General features: G+C 31.2%; 3 protein-coding genes across 4 annotated transcripts; 1 reads left to right on the top strand and 2 right to left on the bottom strand.

The window, feature by feature from the left end:
- The first annotated feature begins 10,886 nt into the window (after positions 1-10,886).
- LOC112697946 (deSI-like protein At4g17486) lies at positions 10,887-13,810 on the top strand. 2 transcript variants are annotated; one of them, XM_025751343.3, is made up of 5 exons: positions 10,887-11,068; positions 11,742-11,814; positions 12,054-12,294; positions 12,783-13,070; positions 13,261-13,810. In XM_025751343.3, exons 3-5 carry the CDS (start codon positions 12,084-12,086, stop codon positions 13,521-13,523), a joined length of 762 nt encoding a protein of 253 aa, XP_025607128.1. In that variant the 5' UTR covers positions 10,887-11,068; positions 11,742-11,814; positions 12,054-12,083; the 3' UTR covers positions 13,524-13,810. The 2 variants fall into 2 exon arrangements, with proteins under 2 accessions (XP_025607128.1, XP_025607130.1); XM_025751345.3 differs by lacking the exon at positions 10,887-11,068 and having other exon boundaries at positions 11,649-11,814.
- Positions 13,811-17,763: 3,953 nt separating this feature from the next.
- LOC112697945 (peroxisomal membrane protein 11A-like) lies at positions 17,764-19,260 on the bottom strand. Its single transcript, XM_025751342.3, has one exon. It carries the CDS (start codon positions 19,107-19,109, stop codon positions 18,273-18,275), a length of 837 nt encoding a protein of 278 aa, XP_025607127.1. The 5' UTR covers positions 19,110-19,260; the 3' UTR covers positions 17,764-18,272.
- Positions 19,261-19,538: 278 nt separating this feature from the next.
- Positions 19,539-20,273, bottom strand: LOC112806008 (hydroquinone glucosyltransferase-like). The gene has a single exon (XM_025848320.1). It carries the CDS (start codon positions 20,271-20,273, stop codon positions 19,539-19,541), a length of 735 nt encoding a protein of 244 aa, XP_025704105.1.
- Positions 20,274-25,990: the final 5,717 nt, after the last annotated feature.

Below are 25,990 nucleotides of genomic sequence, written 5' to 3'. Positions count from 1 at the left end.
CATCGAGGTATTTGGGACCTGAGAGAAAGGGACTTCAAGCCTCGGGCCCCACGGTGGGCGCCAAATGTTCTTGCCTGATTACAGCCGAACTATAAATCGTCCCCGAGTAAAGGTAGGCCGAGCTTATCCTCGAGTTGTATTACTCCACCACCAGCCAGCAGAACCAAAAGGAAGAGGGGGGAAGTACCTGCAAAAGTACTCCGACGCTCAAGTCAGTTTAGAAGAGTTATTCTTAGAAGTTAACGGGTCAAGAAAGGTCTACCTTTACCGATTCTTCCTGATTGCTTTTTATAACCGAGATACTGTAACAGTCATATTTCTTAGTTTACCGTTTAAGGCGTAACCGATGTAACTGATTATAAGGTTGTTTATTGCCATAAACTCAGCATAGGGGATTCGTCGGTTATCAAGATGTTCGCCGAGCTATATATCGTAACCGATGTATAACGGTCGTATCACTTATTAAATTTATAAGAATAAGGAAAATAAAATAAGTAAAAGTGAATTAAGAAATATGATCTAGTCAATATAAAATTCAATTTAAATTGGATAGAAGAGCCAATATAAAATTGATCTGTGTACTTGCATAGTTGCATTGTAAAGGACTCCAACGGGAACCAAAAAAGAACCAAAAAAAAAAGTGATGGAGCAAACAGCGAAGAATAAATACTTAATTAAACATAATCATTCATATACATTGATCTTTATTAAGTGAAAATTAGGTGAAGTCGATTTCAGTTGAAGTTGATACTTAAGAGCCGTTAGATGAAAATTTAATCAACTCAATAAAATCATCTAATAACTCTCAGATATCAACTTCACATAAAATCGACTGCACCTGAGTTTTCACTTATTTATTAAAGTTCATGCTACAGTAATTACGATAGTAGTTATATAATCTTAATACTATTTAAAAAGTATTACTAAAATTAAAATAATATATTTTTAATATTTAAAGATATTTTTTAATTTGAGAATAAGTATTATGAAAAATTAAAAAATTATAGTCCTAATTTTAATAATATTTTTAAATATTATCAAAATTAATTAAATTTGGTACATCTTCCTAGAAAATCCAATTTCCAGTTTGCTCATATAAAATATTAAAATTACACGTTTGTGGGTCATAGATAAATGCAAGTTATTTGTTTATATTTGTTTATTTACAAATTAAAATTAATCATTAAAATTAATTATTTAAATAAATATATATTAAAATATAAAATATATATTAAAAATAAATTAAATTACATATATATTTGTATATAAATTTATAATAATTAATTTTAATAGTTAATTTTGATATGTATTTGATATATTTGATTTATTTATTTATTTTTTTGGTCTGTTACAGCATTTAGAGACAAGATTTTCTAAAATGCATATGGGATGTGTGAGAATAAACTCCCAAGAACACAAGTAGGGTTGAGATTTGAGAGGTTCATAATTCATATAAATTTTTGAAGGACAATTACGCCAACCCTTTTGCTCCTTTTTGGTTCCACACTCCATCTTGGATCAATGCCAAACCCTCCTCCAACTGTCAAACAACAATAAAATAAAATAAAATAAAAATCAATTTAATATCATGTTCTTCATCTTGGCTTGTATACAATTTATTCAGGAATCTTACCCTAAAATTACTGGCCAACTATCTTATTTATTGAGCGAAATTATGAAATACATATACAAGTCTTTGTTTAATTATTGACTAAAATTTATCTCTTAAAATTTCAAAATATGCAATTTTTTTTGCTACTTAAAAGTTTCAAATAGTATATAGAAATTTTTTCTACTAACTTCCATTTTTTTTTCTAAATCTATTATTATATTCAAATAGTATATTCTTTGTTTAATTTTACTGTTTTAGAGCTAGGGTAAAAAAAGATCGATTTATCAAGAGTCTGCAATCTAATTTGTGTGTTGACTTGATCTGATAAAAAAATAAATTTAAACTCAAACTATATTAAAAACTTAAATTCTTTAACAGGTCTGATTCAGACTTATCAAATAGTCAGTTAAATTTATTAGGTTAATCTAGACCTTTAAAAACATCTAAATATATAGTTTTATTATAATAGTAAAGGCTTAATAGTTTTATATCTATTATTTATTTAGATTTTTATCTATTAGATTATTTGTTTCTTTAATTACATATAAATATTTTTATTTTTAAATATATTTAATATCCTTAATTTTATTTAATTATTTATTTTTAAAATTATTAAATCTTTAAATAAATTTTAAATCAGGCTAAATTTGACAACAGACTAAACTTAATACTGAGTAAATAATTTATATTTATAATAGACTATAAATTAGATCTAAACCAATAAATTTTATTACAAACTTTACATGTTAAGGATGAAGCCTGACTTAACCGGATCTATTTCCACTCCTTAGAAACCAACCAATTTGTCGTTGGTTGCAGCACCATAGAGGATTTGATGTCCTACTATTTGTATTATAAAACCTTTTCACCTTTAAGCATTGTATGTCATGTCTTCAATCACTCACGTGTTCTTATTACACTCTCAAACTCTATCCATTATTGCATGCATGCTATTTGTTTCTTTATGCATCTTAGATCATTCTATTCTATTATTCTTTTCTTAACATGCATGACAAAAATAATTCACATATACATCATGATGATGATGATGATTGAGTTCAAGTCATCAATGATCAAGGAAGATTGATGTCAAATATAAGGCTCACAAATAAAAATATCTAATTCATTGGTTAAAATTAGGGTAAAAAACTGAAATGAGCCAAGTAGAGCTCAAATTTACCTAAATCAGCCAAATGAAAAATCAATACATGAATCAACCAGGACGAATTACTATATAATTCGAATCAATATGATTCGAATTTGATTTGAACGTAATTCGAATCAATATGATTCGAATTACTAGGAACGCCAAAAATGAATGAAGTTCGAAACAACTTGTTTCGAATTACAACTATAGAATTCGAATTTAGTTAATTCGAATTACTAGGAGAAGCATTGTTTAGTAATTCGAATCAAGTTGATTCGAATTACTAGGTTTGGTTGTCACATTAGATAATTCGAAACATATAGATTCGAATTATATATATATAGTGCGAGCCAGGGCTATTTATATAAGGTGTGAACTCATGTTGCTCTCAACAAAGAGGGGAGATGGCTAGTGAGGAGAGTTTCCTAGTTCTGGTACATTACAGAGGGCCCATTAAGAGAAAAACCCGGTCCGGCGTTAAGTTCACTGATAAGGATCCCCTATGTATTATCGTGACGCCGACAACCACCTACGATGCACTTGTTAGCTCTGTGCTGGAGAAGCTGGGTCTTGAAGGCGTTAAAAGGGTGAAGAAGTTTTTCTACCGCATTCCTACAGCGGTGCTCCATGACACCGTGAAGTTTGATTGTTTCACAATCGGTAGTGACGAGGACTTGCAGGTTATGTTTCTTTCTCGTAGGCAGTTTCCCGAGGTAAGGACTCCGGAGCTGTTGGCTAAGTTGGTTGATATGGTATCTAGCTCGGGTGGTTCGAACCGGAATGCCACTACTATAGCCGCGGTTGCCGGCTCGAGCTCGAGACCTGCTGTTGCTTCATCCTCTGCTCCTGTGTATGAGCCACCGATGCAGCCTGTTGCGTCCCCTTCGTTTGCCGTTGATCTGAGCGGCAATGTTGGAGATGAGGTTCGGTATGGGGAACATATTCCCACCGAGGTACGTTGTCCCACACCGGCTGGTGTTGGTGATGGTTTGTTTGATGATCCAGATGACGATGACGTGGAGCCGGATTTCATCGCTGATGAAAGCGGCGATGATGTTGGAACTACTGTTCCGACAAGGGCTATAGGTGGATCTAGTTCTGGCACACAGCAGTATCCACCCCATTTTTCCTCATTGGACCTGGATGCCATGCGGCAAGACGACAATGATCTGCAGGCCTCAGGATTTGGTGCTAGAGATACCGAGGGGTCTGCCGGTATGAACGAGTTCCAGGTTGGCCAACAATTTCAAGATAAAGATGAGGCGCTGTTGAGTGTGAAGACGTACAGTATCCGTCGAGGGGTCCAGTACAAGGTCGTTGAGTCTGACTATCGCAGGTATGTGGGAAAGTGTTCTGAGTTTGGGAATGGGTGCACATGGCTAATTCGGTTGAGTCTCCGACAGCGGAAGGGTATCTGGGAAGTGAAGCGATACAACGGACCGCATACATGTCTTGCCAGCTCCATCTCCAGCGACCATAGGAGTCTGGACTACCATGTCATATCCACCTTCGTTATGCCGATGGTTAGGGCTGATGCAGGTGTGAACATCAAGGTGCTCCAAAATGCCACGGCCGCACACTTTGGGTTCAGGCCTACGTACAGGAGGGTATGGATGGCGAAGCAGAAGGCCGTTGCCGTGATATATGGGGACTGGGAGGAGTCGTACAATGAGCTCCCTAGGTGGGTTTTAGGAGTGCAGCTGACGATGCCTGGCACTGTAGCCGTCCTCAGGACTTGCCCTGTTCGAGTTGGGGGACAGGTTGACAATTCTCAGGTTTATTTTCATAGGCTGTTCTGGACTTTCCCCCCTTGTATCCAGGCATTCCGTCATTGCAAGCCTTTGGTGAGTATTGATGGCACCCATTTATATGGGAAGTATGGGGGAACACTGCTAGTCGCCATTGCACAAGACGGAAACTCGAACATCCTACCCGTGGCATTTGCACTAGTTGAGGGTGAGAATGCTGAGTCATGGTCTTTCTTTCTTTCCCACCTCCGTGAGCACGTGACGACCAATATTTCGGAGTGTGTCAACTCAATCCTGAAGGGGGTTAGAAACCTCCCTGTATGCTCCCTGGTGAAGGCCACATACGGAAGGCTTGCTGAGCTATTTGTCCGTAAGGGGAGGGAGGCCGAGGCTCAGATGGGTACTGGACAACAGTTCAGTCAATACCTAGTAAAGTGTATCGAGGCCAACCTGAGAACAGCCCGGCATTTCACGGTTACTGTTTACGACAGAGACAACTCGGAGTACACCGTTGCTGAGACGACTCCGACAGGCTCATTCTCTCTTGGTACGTACAGGGTCTCATTAGGGTCTCAGACTTGTGATTGTGGATACTTCCAAGCACTTCATTTTCCCTGTCCGCATGCACTGGCATGCTGTGCTTATTCACGGCTTACATGGCAACCTTACGTGCACGAGGTATACCGGCTTAGCTCCGTCTTCGGCGTCTATCAGATGGTATTTGCCCCTCCCATACCGGAGGGTTTCTGGCCACCTTATGCCGGGCCTACAGTTATACCGGATCCGAGTATGAGGCGTGCGAGGGAGGGTCGTCCTAGATCCACAAGAATTCGAACCAACATGGATGAAGCAGATCCGAACCGGCCAAAGAGATGTGGCCTCTGCAGGCAGCCAGGACACACCAGGCGTAGTTGTCCACAAGCCGCAGGCCCAAGCGGGACTGCTAGAAATCAGTAGGCGATTTGCTATGTATGTGTTTCTTTGTTATTGTAGTAGCACTTGTCCTGTACTTGTTTATAACTTTTAATGTATTACAACTTGTATGGAACAACTTTGCTTCGTTTGTGTAATGAAACTTGATAATGGTACCAAATATTTCTGTTTAAAGGCTTTTACATCATTGAAATTTATAACTAGAACAAACAACATTATATAGCGGTAAAAGGATAACGAATAACATAACATGAAACTATAAATCATAACATAAAAGTATAATACATCGACGTAAATGAGACTACATAACATAAATTCAAATAACATAATAAGAAAGTACATATCATAACAACTATAACAAACCAACGAAGTACAAAATATAAAAAAGACAACAAGATGTAAACCAATATCCATGAAGTCATCTAAACAGGTGCGATCCAGTGCCGCAACGGCGTGGCACCCGTGTCCGGTAGCCCCTACGAATAAACCGTTAAGAAAAACCATTAACAAAAACCATTAACAATAAACCGCTAAAACAAAACCATTCACCTAAACCATTAACAAAAACCATCAACAATAAACCATTAACAAAAACTATTAACAAAAACCATTAACAAAAACCATCAACTAAAACCATTAACAATAAACCGCTAAAACAAAACCATTCACAAAAACCATTAACAAAAACCATCAACAATAAACCATTACCAAATACCATTAACAAAAACCATCAACAAATACCACTACCCTACACTAATTTCCTAAACCACTATCCAAAAACCATTTACAATAAACCGCTAAAACAAAACCATTAACAAAAACCATTAACAAAAACCATCAACAAAAACCACTACCCTACACTACTTTCCTAAACCACTATCCTAAACCACTAACAGTAACATAAACCATTCTAAAAACCCTTTAACAAATACCATTATCATAAACCGCTTTCATAAACCACTAACCTCGTCGTTGATAACACCGGCGATATGAGCTACTCCATCCAGACGATAAAGCCTTCCCGGATCGTCCCCCATCGACAGAAACAGCCGCTCTGGTCAAGCTCGTACTGAACGCTGGTCTTTTTCTCTGGGATTTGGTGGGGTTGGAGAATGAGAAAGTGATTCGAATGAACTTGGCTCGAACTCCTTTTATAGCCGATTCCCTTGTAATTCGAATTACTATGCAAGCCCGTTTTCACCTAATTCGAATCGAATTGATTCGAACTCCTCTCACATGCGCTTCTCCTAGTAATTCGAATTAACTAAATTCGAATTCTATAGTTGTAATTCGAAACAAGTTGTTTCGAACTTCATTCATTTTTGGCGTTCCTAGTAATTCGAATCATATTGATTCGAATTACGTTCAAATCAAATTCGAATCATATTGATTCGAATTATATAGTAATTCGTCCTGGTTGATTCATGTATTGATTTTTCATTTGGCTGATTTAGGTAAATTTGAGCTCCACTTGGCTCATTTCAGTTTTTTACCCTTAAAATTAATGTATTATGCTTTTATTTAATAACTAATTTACAATACAAATATTTTGGTGTTTATTATGCTTAACTTTAATCTGTATAAAAGTTAAAGGGGATCGGAAAAATGTTAAATGGATACTATATAGTACATTACAAATGTGAAAAATAATAAATACATTGAATAAAAAACATTTCTCTAACAAATATTTGTGAATATTATTATTAGATAACGTAATAAAATATAGGGTAATTAACATAAATAAATAAATAAATAATTTGGAGTTAAACATTATCGAAATGTCTTAAATCATTTTTTAGTTTGGTATACATCTTGTCCTGAACATTTTTATGTTTGATTTGATTTACACTATTTAAATGTAAAGCGAATCAAATAAATTCAATTTAACATCATGTTGAGTAGTAAATCAAATGAACTTAATTCGATTCATATAAAAATATTTAGGACAATACAGGTAACAAGAATTGATTCCGAATATCTACATAATTTTCAATCTCAAATTATTTATTCATATAAATTGCTCTAAAATATAACTAGATAATTGTGGCCACATTTTTTTTAATTGTTGAAATATCTATTTACCATATAGAAAACAGAAGTGCCGGAAAAATCGCAATCCTAGAAAATGAGTAGCTATAAGTCTATAAATAATGGTTATACTACGTGTACACTAAAATCAATCGTTAAAGTCAGTTATTAGTATAAAATATTTGTTGAAATATAAATATATATTAAAAATAAATTAAATTATACACATATTTATATACAATATATTAATGGCTAATTTTATTAGTGACAAATTTTAGTATACAAATAATATTTCTCATGAATAATAATAAGGGGGCGAGATTTAAAAGTGGTGGTCCATTTGCATTATTAATGAATGAGTTTGATTCTTGAATCCATACACAACTTGAAATATTAGAGTCCTTTTATGACTAAATTATTATTTCTTCGTTGAACTTATGCTGCAGACAAAATTTTGGTTCTTGTTGGCTGCCATTAATGCTGCCGACGAATTTTGCATAAACAAGTACCCAACTCATCATTTTATATTTTTTTCATATATATATATATATATATATATTATTATATATATATATATATATATATATAGTAGAAAATCTGGAATTAATTAAATTTTTGCATCGTTACTGGGTTTTGTTAAGTGAATTAGATCTAATTAAATTATTAAGATATAAGATCAAATTCTTAATCTTTTAATAATGGAAACTCTAATGTCATATTGTGAATTATATCTTTCATAAGCTAGACTATTGAGACACAAAACATAATATGACACGGAATATATAAATATATAAATTTTAAAATTTTATAAGATAAATATATATATAAAATATTCTTTACATAAATTATAATGATGTTTTTATTTTATTAATATTGAAATATAAAATATTTTTTATTTTAATAAATAATAATATATATTATTTTTACTCATTTCAATAATACAGGTTAAGAATAAGATTAGATACGTAATAATATTTAAATGTATCAAGTATTTTTTGGGTAGAAATTTTTTTTATTTTTTATTAAGACACAATTAAACATAACAAATATGCGTATCAAATGAGTATCGTGTTAAAAATATGTCTGATATACAGACACAACAATACAATAAAGTGTTTATGTTTCATAATTCATGAGAAATTAAATTATTAAGTGAAAACACAAATTATTTTTAAAAAATATTGTATAGCCAATATCTAATATATATATATATATATATATATATATATATATATATATATATATATATATATATATATAATGATCACTTACAATTTCTAATAGTTTTATTCTCGAATGACAATATTCAATGATGGGACGTGTTATAATAATGTATTTTAGCAATTAGTGAACACGAGAGTTGAACCAAAATTGATGAATGAAATGATAAAAGGGAATTTAATTTGTCTAGGTAACACAACACATGACCCTCGTGGATTCTAAAAACAATGGAGTAATGCCACACAAGTACTTTTGCTACGACCTGTCTATTATGTTATATATATAAATGCTCTTTTATTTTAAGGTGAATTTAATTATTATATCAAATGTTCTTTTCTAATCATTTTTCAATCACAATTTTGTTTATTTATATGAAAAAAAGAGAGCCTAGGATAGCCCTCTAAATATATATATTTTTTTTAAAAAAAGGCAAACACGTTTTGTCTTTTCCTATACTTAGTTTTTGCCTATATAGAAAAAAATATTTATGTACTTATTTAATTTTACCTAAATAATTACTTTTCTATTATCTTTTTTTAATAGCTTTTAGAAATTGTATCATACTTTTTTCTAAAATACGGATAAAAGGGGGAGAGATTCAGAGACCCACAAAAAGGGGTTTAGATAGAGCACATTTAAAGTTATCAATTAAAAAAACTTTTTTTATAGAAAAAAATATAAAATTTAGTTTTTAATATATTTATCATGTATTTATTAAAAAAATTAAATTCTTTTAACACACATTAGTTAAATAAAAAAACACTTGATTTAATCCAACATTTAATGTTTGCAAAATAAAAAAGAAAAGGTTAAACATAATAACCTAGTGATCAGTAGTAAGTGATAGTAGACTAAAGTAAACATTAACCTTAAAAACATTATTACATCATTAAAAAACAGTAGCTTAATTTGAAATCGAAATATGCAGTTCATTATAATTAAGAATTAATTAACTCAGTGCTAGTGTTCCCTGCTCGGTTTGTGTGCATAGTTGCTGTGTCTGCACGAAACTTATTTTGAAATTAAAATAATATTTTTCAAGATTTAATTAACATGTACTTTAAAAATACAAGTTAAAATTATTACTAATAAATTTTAAATTTTTTATTTTAATAAATATAAAATAATTACATTAAAAATTAAATTTTACATATTTTTTTATAATAACTTTCTTATTACACACAAGTTCAAACACAGTGGAAGTTGCGCTGTACAGCTGTTTTCACTTTTCACATTCTAATTCTAATATTAATATTATATTTGTGAATCTTTTTATTTCAACAAATAAAATAAATGAGTTGTATTGTTATTAATATTCAATTTTTGTTTTTATTGTTAACATTAATTCTTGTTATTAATCATTAGTGTAACATTTTTCCATTTGAATAATGATTTTGTACCTTATTTCTGTAAACACTTTTGACAATGGAAATTTATATAAATATTTTAACATCAAAACTATATTATTGTTAGTGAACCTCATTTTTCACTTTTCATTATAATAATAAAAAAAGGTACCATAATTAAAGTATTTATCCAAACAATAGCTTCACAAACCGATAATAATAACATGATAACACTCTAGAATTTATGAAAGTAGTTGGATCAAAGGTAATAATGATCACTAATCATGTCACATACCCCTTTTAATTTCTTAGTAAATTTGAGTGCAATATCATTACTTGTGCTTTCACATGTAAGATAGCAACACTATACTATATACCTATGTATTTCCGAAACGTGTTATATGTACTTGTTTTTACTCTACATACTAAATTAACATATTCTTATAATCACTTTAATATTTAATTCGTTATGTCATTATCATTTAATAATTTTTTTACTTAACAAAATATTTTTTAAATTTAGTGTATTTATATCGATAATACTAATGAGACAAAAAACAATCAGTCTAAAATAGTTAAAATTTGTCTTATTTAATATTTATTTATTAAAAAAATATATTAAATAAAATTAAAATTAATAAATTTTGATAATTTTTTACTGATATCTTTTGGTTATCAAATATTTTCGTTAAATAAAAAATATATTTTTGTTAAATAATTAGCACACAAAATAATAATTCTATAATCTTTTTCTTCCTTCCAAATAGATTGGTGTTTGTTGAAAATGGCAGAAAGTTGAAAGTTGAATCTTAAGAGACTTGTTAACACTTAACACTTTTAAATTATCACTTGAAACTAAAACTAAACACTTTTTATTTGTTGTTGTTGTGATCTAATTCTTACGCCACCTTTCAACAGTTCACAGTTCACACACTTATGTCCACATCTCAAAACACTTGACACTATTCTCACATTTTCTCCATTTTCTTTCTCTTTCTCATTCTCAATGGCACCCTTCTTTTTATCTCTTCCTGTAAGTTCCTTTCACTTTCCTCTTTCACCTTTCTTCCTCTATCTTCTTCATTCTATCTTATTTTTAATGTTAATTAATTTCTCACTTGGTTGCTTTGTTTTTTTGTTGTTGTAATTAGTAACAGTTTTTCTGCTTTTAATTTTGTTTCTTGATTATTGGATAACTGTGGTTATTGTTATGCATTATTAGCATTGTTATTACCTAAGGTTTTGTGATCTTTTTTTCACTTTTTGTTTTTGTGTTGAATGTTTCAGTGACATGATTGTTTCTTTGTACTTTCAACTGTTGTGTTAGATCTGAAACTCAGCTTAGAGTATCTTTTATTCCAATTTTTCTGAGTTGCTGCCCTTTGTTTTCTGATGTTCAAAATTGGAACTTTTGACCTACCCAATTTGGTTTCTGTCTTGCAACTGTTCTGAGAAATATCTACACTTTAGGTTCTTTTCTGTTTTTGTTTTTGAATCTATAAAAGAAAAAAAGAGCTCATTTTTGCATCATAGTGTTGGCTAAGTTGCCATTTGTGTTTTGTGTTTTGTAATGAGAATCATGAATATTTTAGAGCTTATTCTATCTGAATTATTAGGAAAGGGTGAAAATTTGTTGGTATTTTCCTTTTGATAATAATCTTTTAACCAAATAGAGTGATTTTCTTTCATTCTGTGGAATTTTCCAGGTAAAGAATCTATACAGGAAGAACACAAGATAAGAGGGGAAATTTTTCTTCAGAGGTTCCTGGGAATTGAGAGGTGAAGTTCAATTGAATATTACTTTTGTTTAGAATGCTTTTTTCTCAAGAAAGTGTGTATCCTTCGAAATTCGAAGGCCCCTTTACTTGTATTTCTTGTGCTAGATTGATGCTGATAAGTTTGTCACATTAAAACACAATGTTAAAAAATTAAAATGAGCAAATAAGTTTATGGTCTGAAGTAAAACAAGGAATGTCTAAATCTCAGAACAAAGTTTTCTTGTTACTATTTGAATGCAGGTATTATGCTGGTGTTCGCATAACGGAAAGATGAAATTGAAGTCTAAGAAAGGATGGAAATCTATTGTGCCTCTTCATTTGAAAGGGAAATCGGCGACGCGCTTTTCTCTCTTTCGCAAGGTCAATTCGGCTAGCTGTGGACCGGCGAAAACGCCAGTCTATCTCAATGTTTATGACTTGACACCCATGAATGGTTACATGTATTGGGCTGGTCTTGGTATCTACCACTCTGGTGTCGAAGGTGAAGCTTATAGACTTTGATCTCTTAAATCTTCTCATAAATGTTATGAATGATATATAATTGAATGGTGACCACTCTCATGAAGTTGGTTTCCTGTGAAGATGATAGTTGAGAACCGTTAAATGACAATTTAGTCAAACATGTTAAACTATCTAACAGTTCTCATCTATCGTCTTCGTGAAGACAACTTTATAGCATATCATTCTTGAATCAATGTATATGATCATCCAACCTTGATCCTTCTCTGGTACCCGAAAGTGTTTATCACTTCACATGTTTTCTCCCAACTTTTCTACCCTAATAAGTAAGTTAGGAAACTAGAGAGTGCAGCAGAGCACTCAAATTTGTTCCTATAACTTCAAAATAGATGGATTTTCAAAACAAATTTTCTGCCTTACATATATGTCTTTGTTTTCGAGTCGTCCCCAAAAGCTTAATACACTTTGATATTCTTGTGTTATCTGATGAAGCTTAAGTGTATCTTACAGTTCATGGAGTGGAATATGCATTTGGAGCTCATGACTACCCATCAAGTGGTGTTTTTGAGGTTGAACCAAGGCAGTGCCCCGGCTTCAAGTTTCGGAAGTCAATATTCATAGGAACCACTTCTTTGGATCCTGTTCAAGTTAGGGAGTTCATGGAACGCCAAGCCGCGAGCTACAACGGCGACACATATCATTTAATTCTTAAGAACTGCAACCACTTCTGCAAGGACATGTGCTACAAGCTTACTGGCAAATCAATCCCAAAATGGGTAAATAGACTTGCAAAGTTAGGTATGTGAAACACAATATTCAAGTTAAGGTGGAAACTCAGTTATCAACTTTACATAAAGTTAACTGCACCTGAATTTCTACTATAAGTTGAATCCATCATCAAAACCACTATTAATATACCAGACACTCTTGATACCCGTAAAAAGATACTGTTGACATATTAACATGATGTTTGCTGAACTTGTGGCAGGTTCAATATGCAATTGTGTTCTACCTCAAGCACTAAGAACTTCATCTGTGAGGCATGATCCTAGCTATCAACCCTTACCCCATGATAGTGAAAAGAGAAGGCTTAGAGGCTCCTTTAATTGCTTGTCCTCAATCTCAATGCGCCAAAAGCACTTGTCAACGTCTTCGCTATTTCTACAGTCACCCATTAGAGGGTGCTTGTCATCTTCATGGCCCTCCTGGGAACTCAGGAAGTCCATTAATCGTTCCTTGAAAGAAAGGTAACTATTTGAAAAGCTAGAAAAATGTCTTAATTGTATGAACCCAACTGAACCAGACCGGACCGGACCGGACCGAACCGTTGATTTTTTTGTGGATGCTACCTCTTTAGAGGAGCCAAACCCATGTATGTGGGAATCTTTGTAAGTAGTTTCTTCTTTGAAATTCATTTCCCTTTTGTTTCTTTTTTCTACCCTTAATTTCAAGTATTCTTGTAACTTTGGTAATACTTGTGCTGAATTGTGTCATTAATATAGTTATTTGGAGTTATAGGAGAAACTAACAAATCAAAACTTCATCAGTGTTTGGCTTCTTATTTTCAACTTGCACGTGTGATACAAGTATATAAATTACTTAGGAAAAAGACAAAACAGATGATTGGTTAAAGATAATAATAGTACTTGCATGAGAAATGATTTATCTACCTTATCACAATAAAGGAATGATAAAGTAATTATATAACTTGATTTTTCTCAAGTATAGATCTACTTTTTACTACACAATCTGTTGTTGTATCAACAGATTAACATATCAATATATATCACTCAGAATTGCTATGTTATTATTACTGTTTTTTCTATCATCTGATTATCAATATCTTTATAGTTTTACAAGAATATGCATAACAAATTTTAAATGTTTTTATAAACTCTCTCTTGGTTTCTTTTCCTTTAGTGAATTAAACATTTAAGTATTATTTGATTCATTAAATATTATTCATTAAAGCTTAAATTCTATTATAATAAAATATAATTATTAATAATTATAATATATATGGATCAATATGATGTTAAACAAAAGGATATTAATCATTATGTCAGTAATTTATATGTTTGGATAACCTATATGACTATATATATATATATATATATATTTGGTATCTTAAAATATGTTAGTGACCAATGTAATTTCGGAAGTGTATGACAAAAATATTTTAGTAAAGAATGTTTTAGTAAGGAATGCACAAACAAAAATCACATGGTTGCTAACTATTACTTCGATAAATAAAAAGACTATACCAAAAAATAAAGGTTTAATGATTAAATAATACATAAAAGCTAAGGATTTCTTTTCACTATCCAGATTAGAGAGAAGAAAAAACAATTATAGAAATTGTTTCTATCTATATAACTGACTCTGAGGTATAGTCCATTCTGTTCGATGTTTAAATTTATCTTTCCTTAAGGGAAATGAGATATACATTAGCTCTTTGAAAAATGACGACAATAAACACCAGAAAAGATATTCTGATACTTAATTCAGAATGAATAAAAGATAGAGATATTATTCAAAATGAATATAAGATAGTGTTAGTGATGTGTACTGCAGAAGTAAGTGTAATTATTTATCTATTGGATTAGACTTCAAAGTTCAAAATCCACCGCAAAAAAAACATCTTCCATTTACTCATTTTTACACTAATTCAGATTTTACTTTTTGCCATTTCACCTTTCACCCTTTTTTATCAAGTGAGAGAGCACTCTCCTCTGATTCTAGTTGATGACAAATTTGAAATGTTTCTTCTGAAAATGTGGTGTTAGTCTATAATGACAAATTTTTAGTACGAAAATATCTAAAATTTGAAATTGTAAGAATAATGTGTACTTAAATCTTGTACAAAAAAAATACTAATACCACGTTATAGATTGGATAATTAACTTTTGTTTTTTCTAGATCGTATTCTTCGAAATTAAAACACGTTCTTTTAAAGTGGCACATGTTTATTTAATTTTAAGCATATTACAATTTATAGTTTTAATTTGGTCGGATTATAGCCAATAACATCACAGTCCTAAATTTGATCTGTGAAAATTTTTAATTAAATAGATTGAGTTTTCAACCTATAAATTGAAATTATGATAATAGCAAAACAAAATTTGAGTCACTATAATTATGTATGTAGAATAGTATAATTTCAAAGAATATAAACCAGGATTTCAATTGCAATTAATGTGAACCATTATCCAGTTTTTATTGCTATGTCTTTGGTTAACTTTTTGTCCGAATTAATTGGCAACTAATTAATTAAATAAAGTTATATAATTTATCTTCGAGACGAGTCGGCTTGAATTCGGTGGCTTGCTTATTTAACACATCTATCGATTCTTATCATCCTTGCAAAAACTAAATATGGATTTTTAAAAAAAAATAAAATACAGAAAAGCAATTTTTAGTAGTCAATATTACTGCATATAAAATATGTATATGATATTTTATAATTTTTTTTATTATATTACTGTTTAATTTTAGTCAATTATAATTTTGATTATTCTAATATATATTATATACACAAATATATTATAATTAGTTTAGTAGCTAATTTTTAGTATATATATGATGTTTTATAAAAAAAATTCTGAGATCCCAAATATATATTTCTATTAGTAATAATTAATTTGTGATTGATTTTTTTATACACATAAGACAACTATTTGATTATGCCCACTAGAGTTCATTAAACAACTAAAAATTTATGTGAAAAAATAAAAAAATGATCCTTTATACATCTAGAACTAATTATCTCGTGAAAACATTTTCTACTTCTTCACAATAGGTGGTGATTGTTTAATGAGTTCTATTTGTATCAATAGCAGTTGAAATCACTTTTGCGAAATTTTACATCCCATTTAGTCCTAAAATTAAACATTAATTCTCCCTCACAAAGGAGTGACATAACAATGGATAAAATTATTGACATGTATAATAATATGGTGTCGTCAATTTACGCACAATAACTTTGCGAATATTTCAATTTTCATCTAAAGAAAATAGTTGGAAGATGATCTAAAGTATTAAGAAATTGTTAATCCAGTTTGTTAGTAATGCAAAGGACTAATTTAACTCCCATATATTTTTATAGAGTAAATATAAAAGTTTACTCTTTTACTCTTAATTGTCACGTTGGCATTCTGCAGAAGGTGTTTGATAATGTTAATACTTAATATCAATAAGGTAAAATAAGTGTACGATATTTGAATGTTCAAAGAACAATTTTCTTAACAGAAAAGCATTCCAAAATTGAGTTTATATCAGTGCTATCTAGCATTTATAATATTCTACATTGCAAGAATTAAACTGCTACATAAACATTCTTCTATCTATATGATCCAATGATTTTCCAAAAAATTTAAAAAATAAAAAAGAGAAGATAAAGGTGGCACAGTGCACTAAAGTCCTATCAGGATATGATAAAGATGCAGCATGGGCTATGGAGTCTCACATTCTTAAACAAAAACGAATAAATAATTCATGGCTGGTAATATATTATACTAGACATCTTGACACATATTAGAAAATAAATTTACTCCTCAAATATAAACTGCCATAACTGATCCAATCTAATCTAAATATGATGCTCTGTATGTTCTCTTTTCCCTTTATCTATTATTGCCACTTTTCTGCTCATCATTGGATCAATGTATTTAGATACAAATTGTGCACACGATGAAACATTAATATCATTTTACAACCATAAACAATAAGTTATAGTGTTGAAACTTCAGAAGTGTTATTTGAATTACATAAAAATGCACAAGATATACATCAATATGAAAGAAATATATAGCAGGAAGCAATGTTTCTGTTAGTGTATTTATCCTACTATATGCAACCTAGCAAACCAGTTTTCTTTTCTTGAATCATGCAGATAATGGGTAAAAGAAAGAACTTGAAAAGAAAGTAAACTTACTAGGCAAAAACATAGCACATAACTATTCAAGAGAAGTGCCTTACCAAGTCTGAAACATTTCACAATACATCTCCAACAGCAGACAAAAGATTACTATATAATTATAGCTATACCCTTTGTCTCTGACTATAACCATACAAGATTTGACACTAACCCAACCTCTCTGAAAATCTAAACCATTAATGCCAGTTGATGAAGGCTGAGAAAATTGTAGTTTGATCAATATTGACACACAAAAAAAACCCTGCAAAAATAAACCACTACAGAGAATTGGAACAATGTTAGTTATTAGAGATATAACTATTCATGTACCTCCTCTTAACAGCTTAAGTCTTGGGAAGAAATGATTCAATAGCATAGTATCATAGCTTCTATGACCTAAAAGTCTAAAGTTCGATCCACGTTAACCAAAAAATCGAAGTATTTCAGAATAAGGCAAATGTGTCTTCTTCTATTTGCTTAAACTTTTGGGAAAACTAATTTCATGACATTAGTAACTACATAACAAGTACAAGAAGATAAAAAAATGGACAAATAAACAAAGTGCACCTAAACCAATTTATACTACCAAATTTTGGAGCACTTATCAATTATTCAAAGACTATAGTCTATAGGTATGGACATTTTATTCCTTTTCGGTGATACCAAACTCCCAAGTTCGGCTCAAATGAGCTGCCAATCAAACTAATTGGCATCTTTGTCCACAATACCAAACCCACCCGCCAAAAAAATGTGGAAGCTTTTGATTATAAGCTAATCACTACACTCCTAAATTTAATTCTACAGAGAAGCACAAAGGCAATTTTACATTCCTGTCTAAATGAATGCAGAGAAGCCAATCATCCTCATCTGCAATTCTCCATCAGTTTTGCAGTAATTGTAGCTTCGAATTTAGTGTTTTCAAAGCCACAATTATTACGGAACTGATGTAGAATTTTCACATGCTACATGCTACAAGCGTGTTTGAATCTCCATTCACAAGTTCCTCAACAATTCTAGACAAGTAAACTGAAATTCAGATTATGCAGTAACTAACTAACTAACTAACTTGATGTAACCGGCGAAGTTTAACAAGATTTCCAATTCTTGTGAGTGCTGATGAGAGCAGACAACAATCCGGCGGAAGCCATGAAAACCGGCCCCGAAAACGGTCCCTTGCCGTCGATCATATCATCCAAAGCCATAACCGAATCAGCCAAATCCTGAAGAATCGAAAGCTTCTTCATCGTCTTCTTCTCCCTCACCTTCCTCAACCTCTCTTCCTCCACCTCACAACATTCCCCTCTCAAACTCGCAATTTCAACGGTCGATTTCAAGCATTCTTCGTCCTCTCCGATCACCTTCAAATCCCTGAATTTCAACGCCACGCTACCGAAGTACCCTACGAACTCGCACCACGCGCTGATTTTCTGAAACGAACGCGACCGTTTCGGATCGATGAGTCCCGATTTGGATAGCCAGACGAGCTGCTCGACGAAGTAGTAGATTCCCTCGCCGCCGTAGGCGACGATGGAGAGGAAGAAGTCGAGATCGGATGAGCTGGTGGTGGATTTCACGCGCGGTTTTTGTAGGGCGCGGAGCGCGTTGAGGTCTTGGACGAATTTGCCGAGGCGGAGGGACTTGCGGCTGATGCCGACGCTGGACTCGAAGGCCTTGAGGCGGTTGTAGAGAGATGGGCCGTTATGGGCTTGGGTTTGGGCCTTGGCCCAGGAAGTGGCGAGGATGAGTTTTGAGGTGTAGCGTGAGATCTTGAGTAGCTTGTCGACGCCGTCGCGTTTGGCGAGATAGGTTTCGAGGTGAGTCAGGAAGTCTCTCTTATTTTCTCCTTCAGGTTTGGGTTTTTGTTGGTTCGGGCTTTGGGTCGGGTGGAGCGGTGATGGTGGTGGTGGAGATTGGAAAGACATGTTTTTTTTTTAAGTTCGGGGAAGAGTGTGTGTTCCGAAATTTGGGAAGAGTGGCAAATGATGCAACGATTTCTTCTTACCCTCTTACACGGCACCGGTATATTAACAAAATAAACAACACTTGCGTTACCCACTTGTTTTACCCACTTCTTTATTTATTAATCAATAAAATGAAACGAACTCTAATAAAGAATTTTCAACATAAATAAAAAAATTAAAATTCATTATTCATTATTATAGATAGAGAAAATCTTTTAGAACAAACACGCGCATACATAACAACAACGTAAATATAATTTCATCTTAGTCTCTTCTTATTAAAGTGGATATTCTCATTATAACATTTTTACACCAAGATAGTATTGTAAACCATAATGAGTTAATATAGTTAACTAAATATGTTTGATTAATTATCTAAAAATTCAAATATCATCTTCCTATAAAGATGTTATCACGTGAGTATTTTCCTCTTATTAATAGTTTAAAATTGATGTTTCCATAACTTAGCAAATGCAAGTCGTGAGTGATAAGAAGATCCATTAACCTGCAATGTGTTGATTGCACTTTAATTTGTTTGAGTTCTTTAGCCTTTTGTTTAATGGAATTTCGTTTTTGGCCTTCCACCATGACCATCTTCGCGACCCTCTCAACCTCTTCTCTTGGAACCAAAGCACCCTCACCAACCTTCACTTTCACTCCCACCCCGATTTCCTCATCCACCATCATGGCATTCATCCTTTGCTCCGCGTACAACGGCCACGCAATCATCGGCACCCCATTCGTCACGCTCTCCAACAAAGAGTTCCAACCACAATGCGTCAGAAACGCCGCCATCGCAGGGTGCCGGAGAATCTCCACTTGTGGGGCCCATGACGTCACCAACTTGCATCTTCCTTGAGTCTTTTCTACAAACCCTTTTGGCAAATATGATCCAACATTATTGCCATCGTTATAGCCGGCGTTGAAGAACGATGCGGAGGCGCTACCGTTGCTCGGGGCGCGAACCACCCATAGAAATCGTTGGCCACTGAGTTCAAGGCCCCATGCTAACTCGTTTTGTTGCTTTATGGTAAGAGTGCCACCACTTCCGAATGTAACAAACAGAACCGAATTAGAGGGTTGTTGGTTGAGCCATGCAATGCACTCGGATCCGGTTTGACCCATTGGTTCGGTCTTTTTTATGACTGGTCCAATAGGGTGAACCGGTGGAATTGGTATGTTGTGGTAAAAAGCATGCTCTTGCAAAGCTCTAAGGGTCACAGGTTCTAGATCTTCCCATGTGTTCAATAAAATACCTAGAAAAACCTTCCACAATTTATTATTTAGTAATATAACTTGGAAAAGTTAAGGGGCAGCAATTTTATTGCATTTTGGCCAGCATGTAACCAGCAGAAAAATGTGAGCCATTGGATGAAATCTCACACCAATCTCATACCATCAAATTATCATTGATGGCTAATTGATGGCTACCAATCATAAATGTTGCTGGTCCCCTAGCATTGCTCATATAACTTATTTGCTTTGAAATTAAAAATATATATATATCTTAGAACAATAATCATACACAAATTCAAGAAAGATAAAGTTAAGCATAGATGTCACGTTTTTATTTTTACCATCAATATGATTTTATACTTAAAGATTATATGCATAGTTTGTTTTTGTTTATGATACAAGTTCATATGTAGTTGTTTTTATGTGAAATTCATAACTAAAAATTATTAAATTATTTGACATATTTAATTTAATTAATTATCATTTAAAAATTTTCAACTATTAACTATACATGAATTGTCACCTAAAAAATATTTTATAAAAAAATATATACAAAAAGTAGTACACATTTTATATTATAGGACTCATCATAAAAAATGTAATATGAAAATGAAACCATTGATTATATTTTTGATGCTTTAGTGAAACTAATTCAGCTGAAAAAATATATTTAATAATGCAAAAAAAATTCAAGAGAATATCTAATTAATTTTTTTTTAAAATAATCAGGACCAAATTAAATATTTGTTCAAAAAATTATATAAAAACACTATCTTTACATGACAACATATATAATAAGCTTTTTTTTTGGGTATGTTTATCTCAAATGAAAGCCTAACCTCTTAAAAAAAAGTTATATAAAAGCACTATCTTTTAATGAGAACATATATAAAAGTTGGTAAAGTAAAAATTTAAGATTTCTAAATACTTTTAAAATCAACGTTAAGCTATATCATTCTCTTAATTAGTTTACATCCCAGTATCCTCATCACTTTAAAAGAGCTAAATTCAAAATAACTGCCATGGGCAAGCGACTAACATGGTAAAAGTACCATTTATACTCATCAATCTTTCGATTCTTGATTTAGTCCAATAAGTTTTTGATTTGAACCGGCTCGTAATCCGGTACCTGAACCGAATGTAGAAGGTCCACAAACTCTCCCTCCACGTCACGGTCTAGTTGAGGAAGGAACAAGGAGAGTGCAAGAAGTCGAGCGGAGGCGGTGAAAAAGGTGAAAACCAGAATGTTGCATTGGGAACAACATCCTTACATGCTTCAAATGCTTGCATACAAAATATGTCTATGATAAGTGTTTGTGGCTTGTTTGGTAATTGATTTAGTACTTTGTTCAAACATTTTAAACTTTTATTTGTGTTGATACAAAGGTGGATTATGCCGGGAGTTTCGCTATTGACCAAGTTGGATATATCAATGGTTGGGAGGTTAACAATGTCAAAATGGAGTGGAAAATTTGGTGAGTGAAGAAGATTGTTTTGAGCTGAAGAAACCTCGGTGGTGATGTTAAAAAATGTGACATGAAAGCCATGATTGGTCACAAGGATCTTTGCTAGCTCAAAAAAAGGTGTGACATGGCCTAGACCTAAACTAAGAAGAAAACCAACATGCGATCTTTTGGATGTGAATTGAGCTTCTACCTTATTTTCCATGGTTGCTATATATGTAAGATGTGCAAAGCTTCAAGGATAGAAAAGGACCATGAGTTTTATCATGCCCTTGCGTATATATGTAATGTTGCATGAGGTGCTTTTCGACCATTACAACAAGGGAATGTTGTCTTTTTTAAAAAACACTTATATCACATTATTATTGGACGTATTAATAAATTAATTATTTTTAATTTCTTAATAAATTAGAATAAAACTGATTTTTTTGTAATAATAACAATAAACATAATTTTTTTTAAAAATTTAATTGTATTTTTTAATTTTTGGGGATTTAAATGTCTACAAAACAAAAAGTTAGATATATATTTATCTTTTTATCAAAAAATTTAAAGATATTCGATTTAAATTGAGTAATTCGATCGGATCAAACTAGGTCTAATAGTTATAATGCAGACAATTGGATTTATTATTGTTGTTATAATAAATTAATTTTATTCTGATTTATTAAAAAATAAATTATTGACCGATTTATAAAAATATTCAATAATAACATGGCACATATAAAAGTTTTAAAAAAAATATTTTTAATGTCTTTATTAAAATGGTCTCCTTGCGATAATAGTAATACAAATAATAACAATAATAATAATGAGAGTGGCTTCAAATCAATGATTAATAAGTGATGGATTAGTGAATTATTGGTATACCCTCACATTCTGGTGGTCTCCATGTGAATGATAAAAGATGAACATTCATACAATTGTGTTTGTGTGAAGTTAATTATTAAAAATTATTAGGTAATTTGATTTAAAAGAATGTTAGAGAGTCAGTAATTTTGATGTTTTGTAATTATTAATGGTTATCAATAGTATTTTTAATGATGTGAGATTACATTTAATGATATCTAATAGTAAAAGATCTATTATTTTTATTTTGATGGTTAAGTGCTGATTAAAAAATACAAAAATTACTGCTCTCTAAATTTTTTTTGATTTATTTAATTAATTTATTATTTAATAATTTTTATAATTATAAGTGAGTTTTCTATCATTTTAAATTGTCCTCGACCGGACAGGATCAAGGTAAAATAAATAAACAATAATTGTTGTGGTCACCAGTTTCCCCCACATATATGACAGGTCTTTTTCTTTTGTCAATGGACAAACATATCAGAGCTCTGAATCTCTCAGTCTCGCAGCATGTGGACGAGGTCCATGACCAAGGGTCCAAAACTTCAAATTAATGTTTTAAAAATTGGACCGGTCAATAATATTAACAGTTAGATCGTATATGTAAAACTGTTGTTTAGAAAATTCACACGTTGTTCTGCTTCAAATTCTGCGACTAACCCGCACGCTTTATCTAGTCGTCGAACTACTCTTTTTTGTTATTGCCGTGAGTTCTTTAAATCTGCCACCAGACAATATACGCACACAACACCAATATTTTGTTTTAAATTCTGCAACTTCTGATTTCTATTATAATAAATAACTATTTGATTTGATAATAGTTTAGATTTTTTTATAGATTGAATTAAAGTTATAATAGTTATATTTTTTTCTCTATCACATTGATATTAAATTTTAAATTCTCTTATTTCATTTTAATTTTACCACACTCAACATGTTTGATGAAATACTTTAACCATATTTTTAGTAGATTTTATAATTTCTATCTTTTAAAAATTTAGTAAGTTGATTGCATGTGAAATTAGAATAATTGGATCTTAGTAATTAGAAAATTTTAGCTGCACATATACCATCTTTACAAAAAATATATTAGCATGATGATTCTACTTGCATTAGTGTTCTTCTAGTAAATTTTAATTGTTATTGTGCACTTGTTAATTTGCTAATTATTCTTGTGTTGTTCTGTTGCTCTTCTATTACTGAAAATTTAAAAAATAATAATTTAAGCAAAATAACTTAAAAAAATAAGTTAAAATTTAAAAAATAACCACCTAAGCAAATAATTTATAATTTATAAATACAATTTTAAAAATTTTTAATAACGACACCTAAAAAAATAATTTTCAAATTAAATGTATGAGCGACACATCAGAAAAAATAACAATCTAAAAAAACAACTTAAGTAAATAACTTAAAATTTAAAAAATAACTACTAAGTAAATGACTTAAAAAATAAATTTGATTTGATTTGAATGTAAAAAATAAATTTTTTGATTCGATGAATTTTTAAATACAAAAAATGAATAAATAAACAAAATAAACAAATAAAATAATCTATGAACAAATAAAAACATAGATTACTTTACTAAGATTAAGTACAGATAAATTTATGATATAAAATATTGCAATCTATTATAAACTAAAATTTAAAAATTTGGTTAAAAAGTTAATTAATATTACAATATTAAAATATTCTTTTTTTTTTAAATGTTTCAAACAAACTAATTTGTACGCATTTAACTTACACGTATTTTATTCACACGTTATCCGGATTAATTCAAAATGAATTACTTATAAACGAATTATATTTTTAAGAACTCGATTCGCAATTTTTTCGATAGAATTGAATTGATTCACCAAAAATTATGTTTATGGAAAATAAAAAGTTTAAATATATAGTTACAGAATTAAAAAAATAATTGATACCTATCATCGACTTCCAATTCAATAACATTGTACTTGATAGACTTGTTTTTAGAAAATAAATATTAGCTATTAAGTATCTCTACACAGCTCTTTCCCAAAACTTGTTTTTGGCTCCTTGTCAAAGACTATGAAACATGCATAATCAAAGTCATCAATAACACTAAACTTTATTCGGTACCTGCTTAATTAAAAAAAACAAAAAAACAGCATAAAAAAGGTTAAACATACACTTATTTAATATCTAGTCCATTGTGATTAGACTTTAAATTAAAAATAAATAAGGGAGTTTGGAGAAGCAGGAATCATGATTTATTTAATATAGATGATTCTTGGAGTGCTAATAAAGTGGTGAGTTTGATTCGTAGTTCAGTAATTCACATTATTTTTGTTATGCATCAATCTTTGTCTCCTCCTTCGCTTTGTTTGCATTGGGTTCCACCTCCAGTTCATTCTGTTAAATTGAATTGTGATGCTAATTGTTTTGCTCCTTTTGGCTGTGCTGATTTTGGTTGTATCATTCGCAATCCTGATAGATGTTGGTTGAAAGGTTGCACTGGGAAAGTCGAAGTGTGCAGTGTTCTTTTTGTTGAATTGTATGCAATTTGGAGAGGTTTACTTCTTGTTTGGGAGAATAGATTTCGTGAGGTTATTTGTAAAAACAGACTGTTTAAAAGCTCTTTTCTTGGTAAACCAAAGAATGCTTAGTAAGAATATTCCGGAATGGGATTTGGTCATTTGGCAAAGCATATACAAGAGGTTATGAAGTGGAATTGGAGAGTCTCTATTCTTTTAATTCAGAGGAATGCAAATAGTGTTGCATATGGCTAAAGCAGCTGCTTTTGTCGCGGACATTCACTCGAATTGGAGCCAACCATAGAGTGAGTTTCAACATCTAATAGATTTAGATATGAACCTAGCCAATTAATTTGGTTTTGTCTCTTTTTTTTCTATTTAGTCACCAAAAAATTAAAAAAAATAAATAACCTTGGAATTATGGATAAAAGGAGACTGCCACAACTTGAATATTTGAAAGTTTTTGTAAAAGCATATGTAGATCAGTTGCATTCACATTGACCGTACCACTAGTCTAGAGTATCTATAATATGACTTATAGTAGCCAAGATAACACAAACAACATTCTGAAAAAAAATAATGATTTAAATCTTCTGAATTTGATGAGTTTTTAAATCTACAATATATATCTAAATAAATAAGATGAATAAACAAAAATAATCAATATATAATAGATTTAAATTAATTTTTTCCTCAACCTTTTTATAGCAAAAAAGTACCGTATCTTATTCTTTTAACTGCTCAATGGTTTTGCCCTGATAAATTTTTAAGAATGCAGCCTCATTTGAAATT

This window comes from Arachis hypogaea, chromosome 6, assembly GCF_003086295.3.
Source record: "Arachis hypogaea cultivar Tifrunner chromosome 6, arahy.Tifrunner.gnm2.J5K5, whole genome shotgun sequence".
Taxonomy (NCBI): Eukaryota; Viridiplantae; Streptophyta; class Magnoliopsida; order Fabales; family Fabaceae; genus Arachis; species Arachis hypogaea.
Note: the sequence above shows the minus strand (reverse complement) of the source record. Positions and strands in the feature narration are given on the sequence as shown.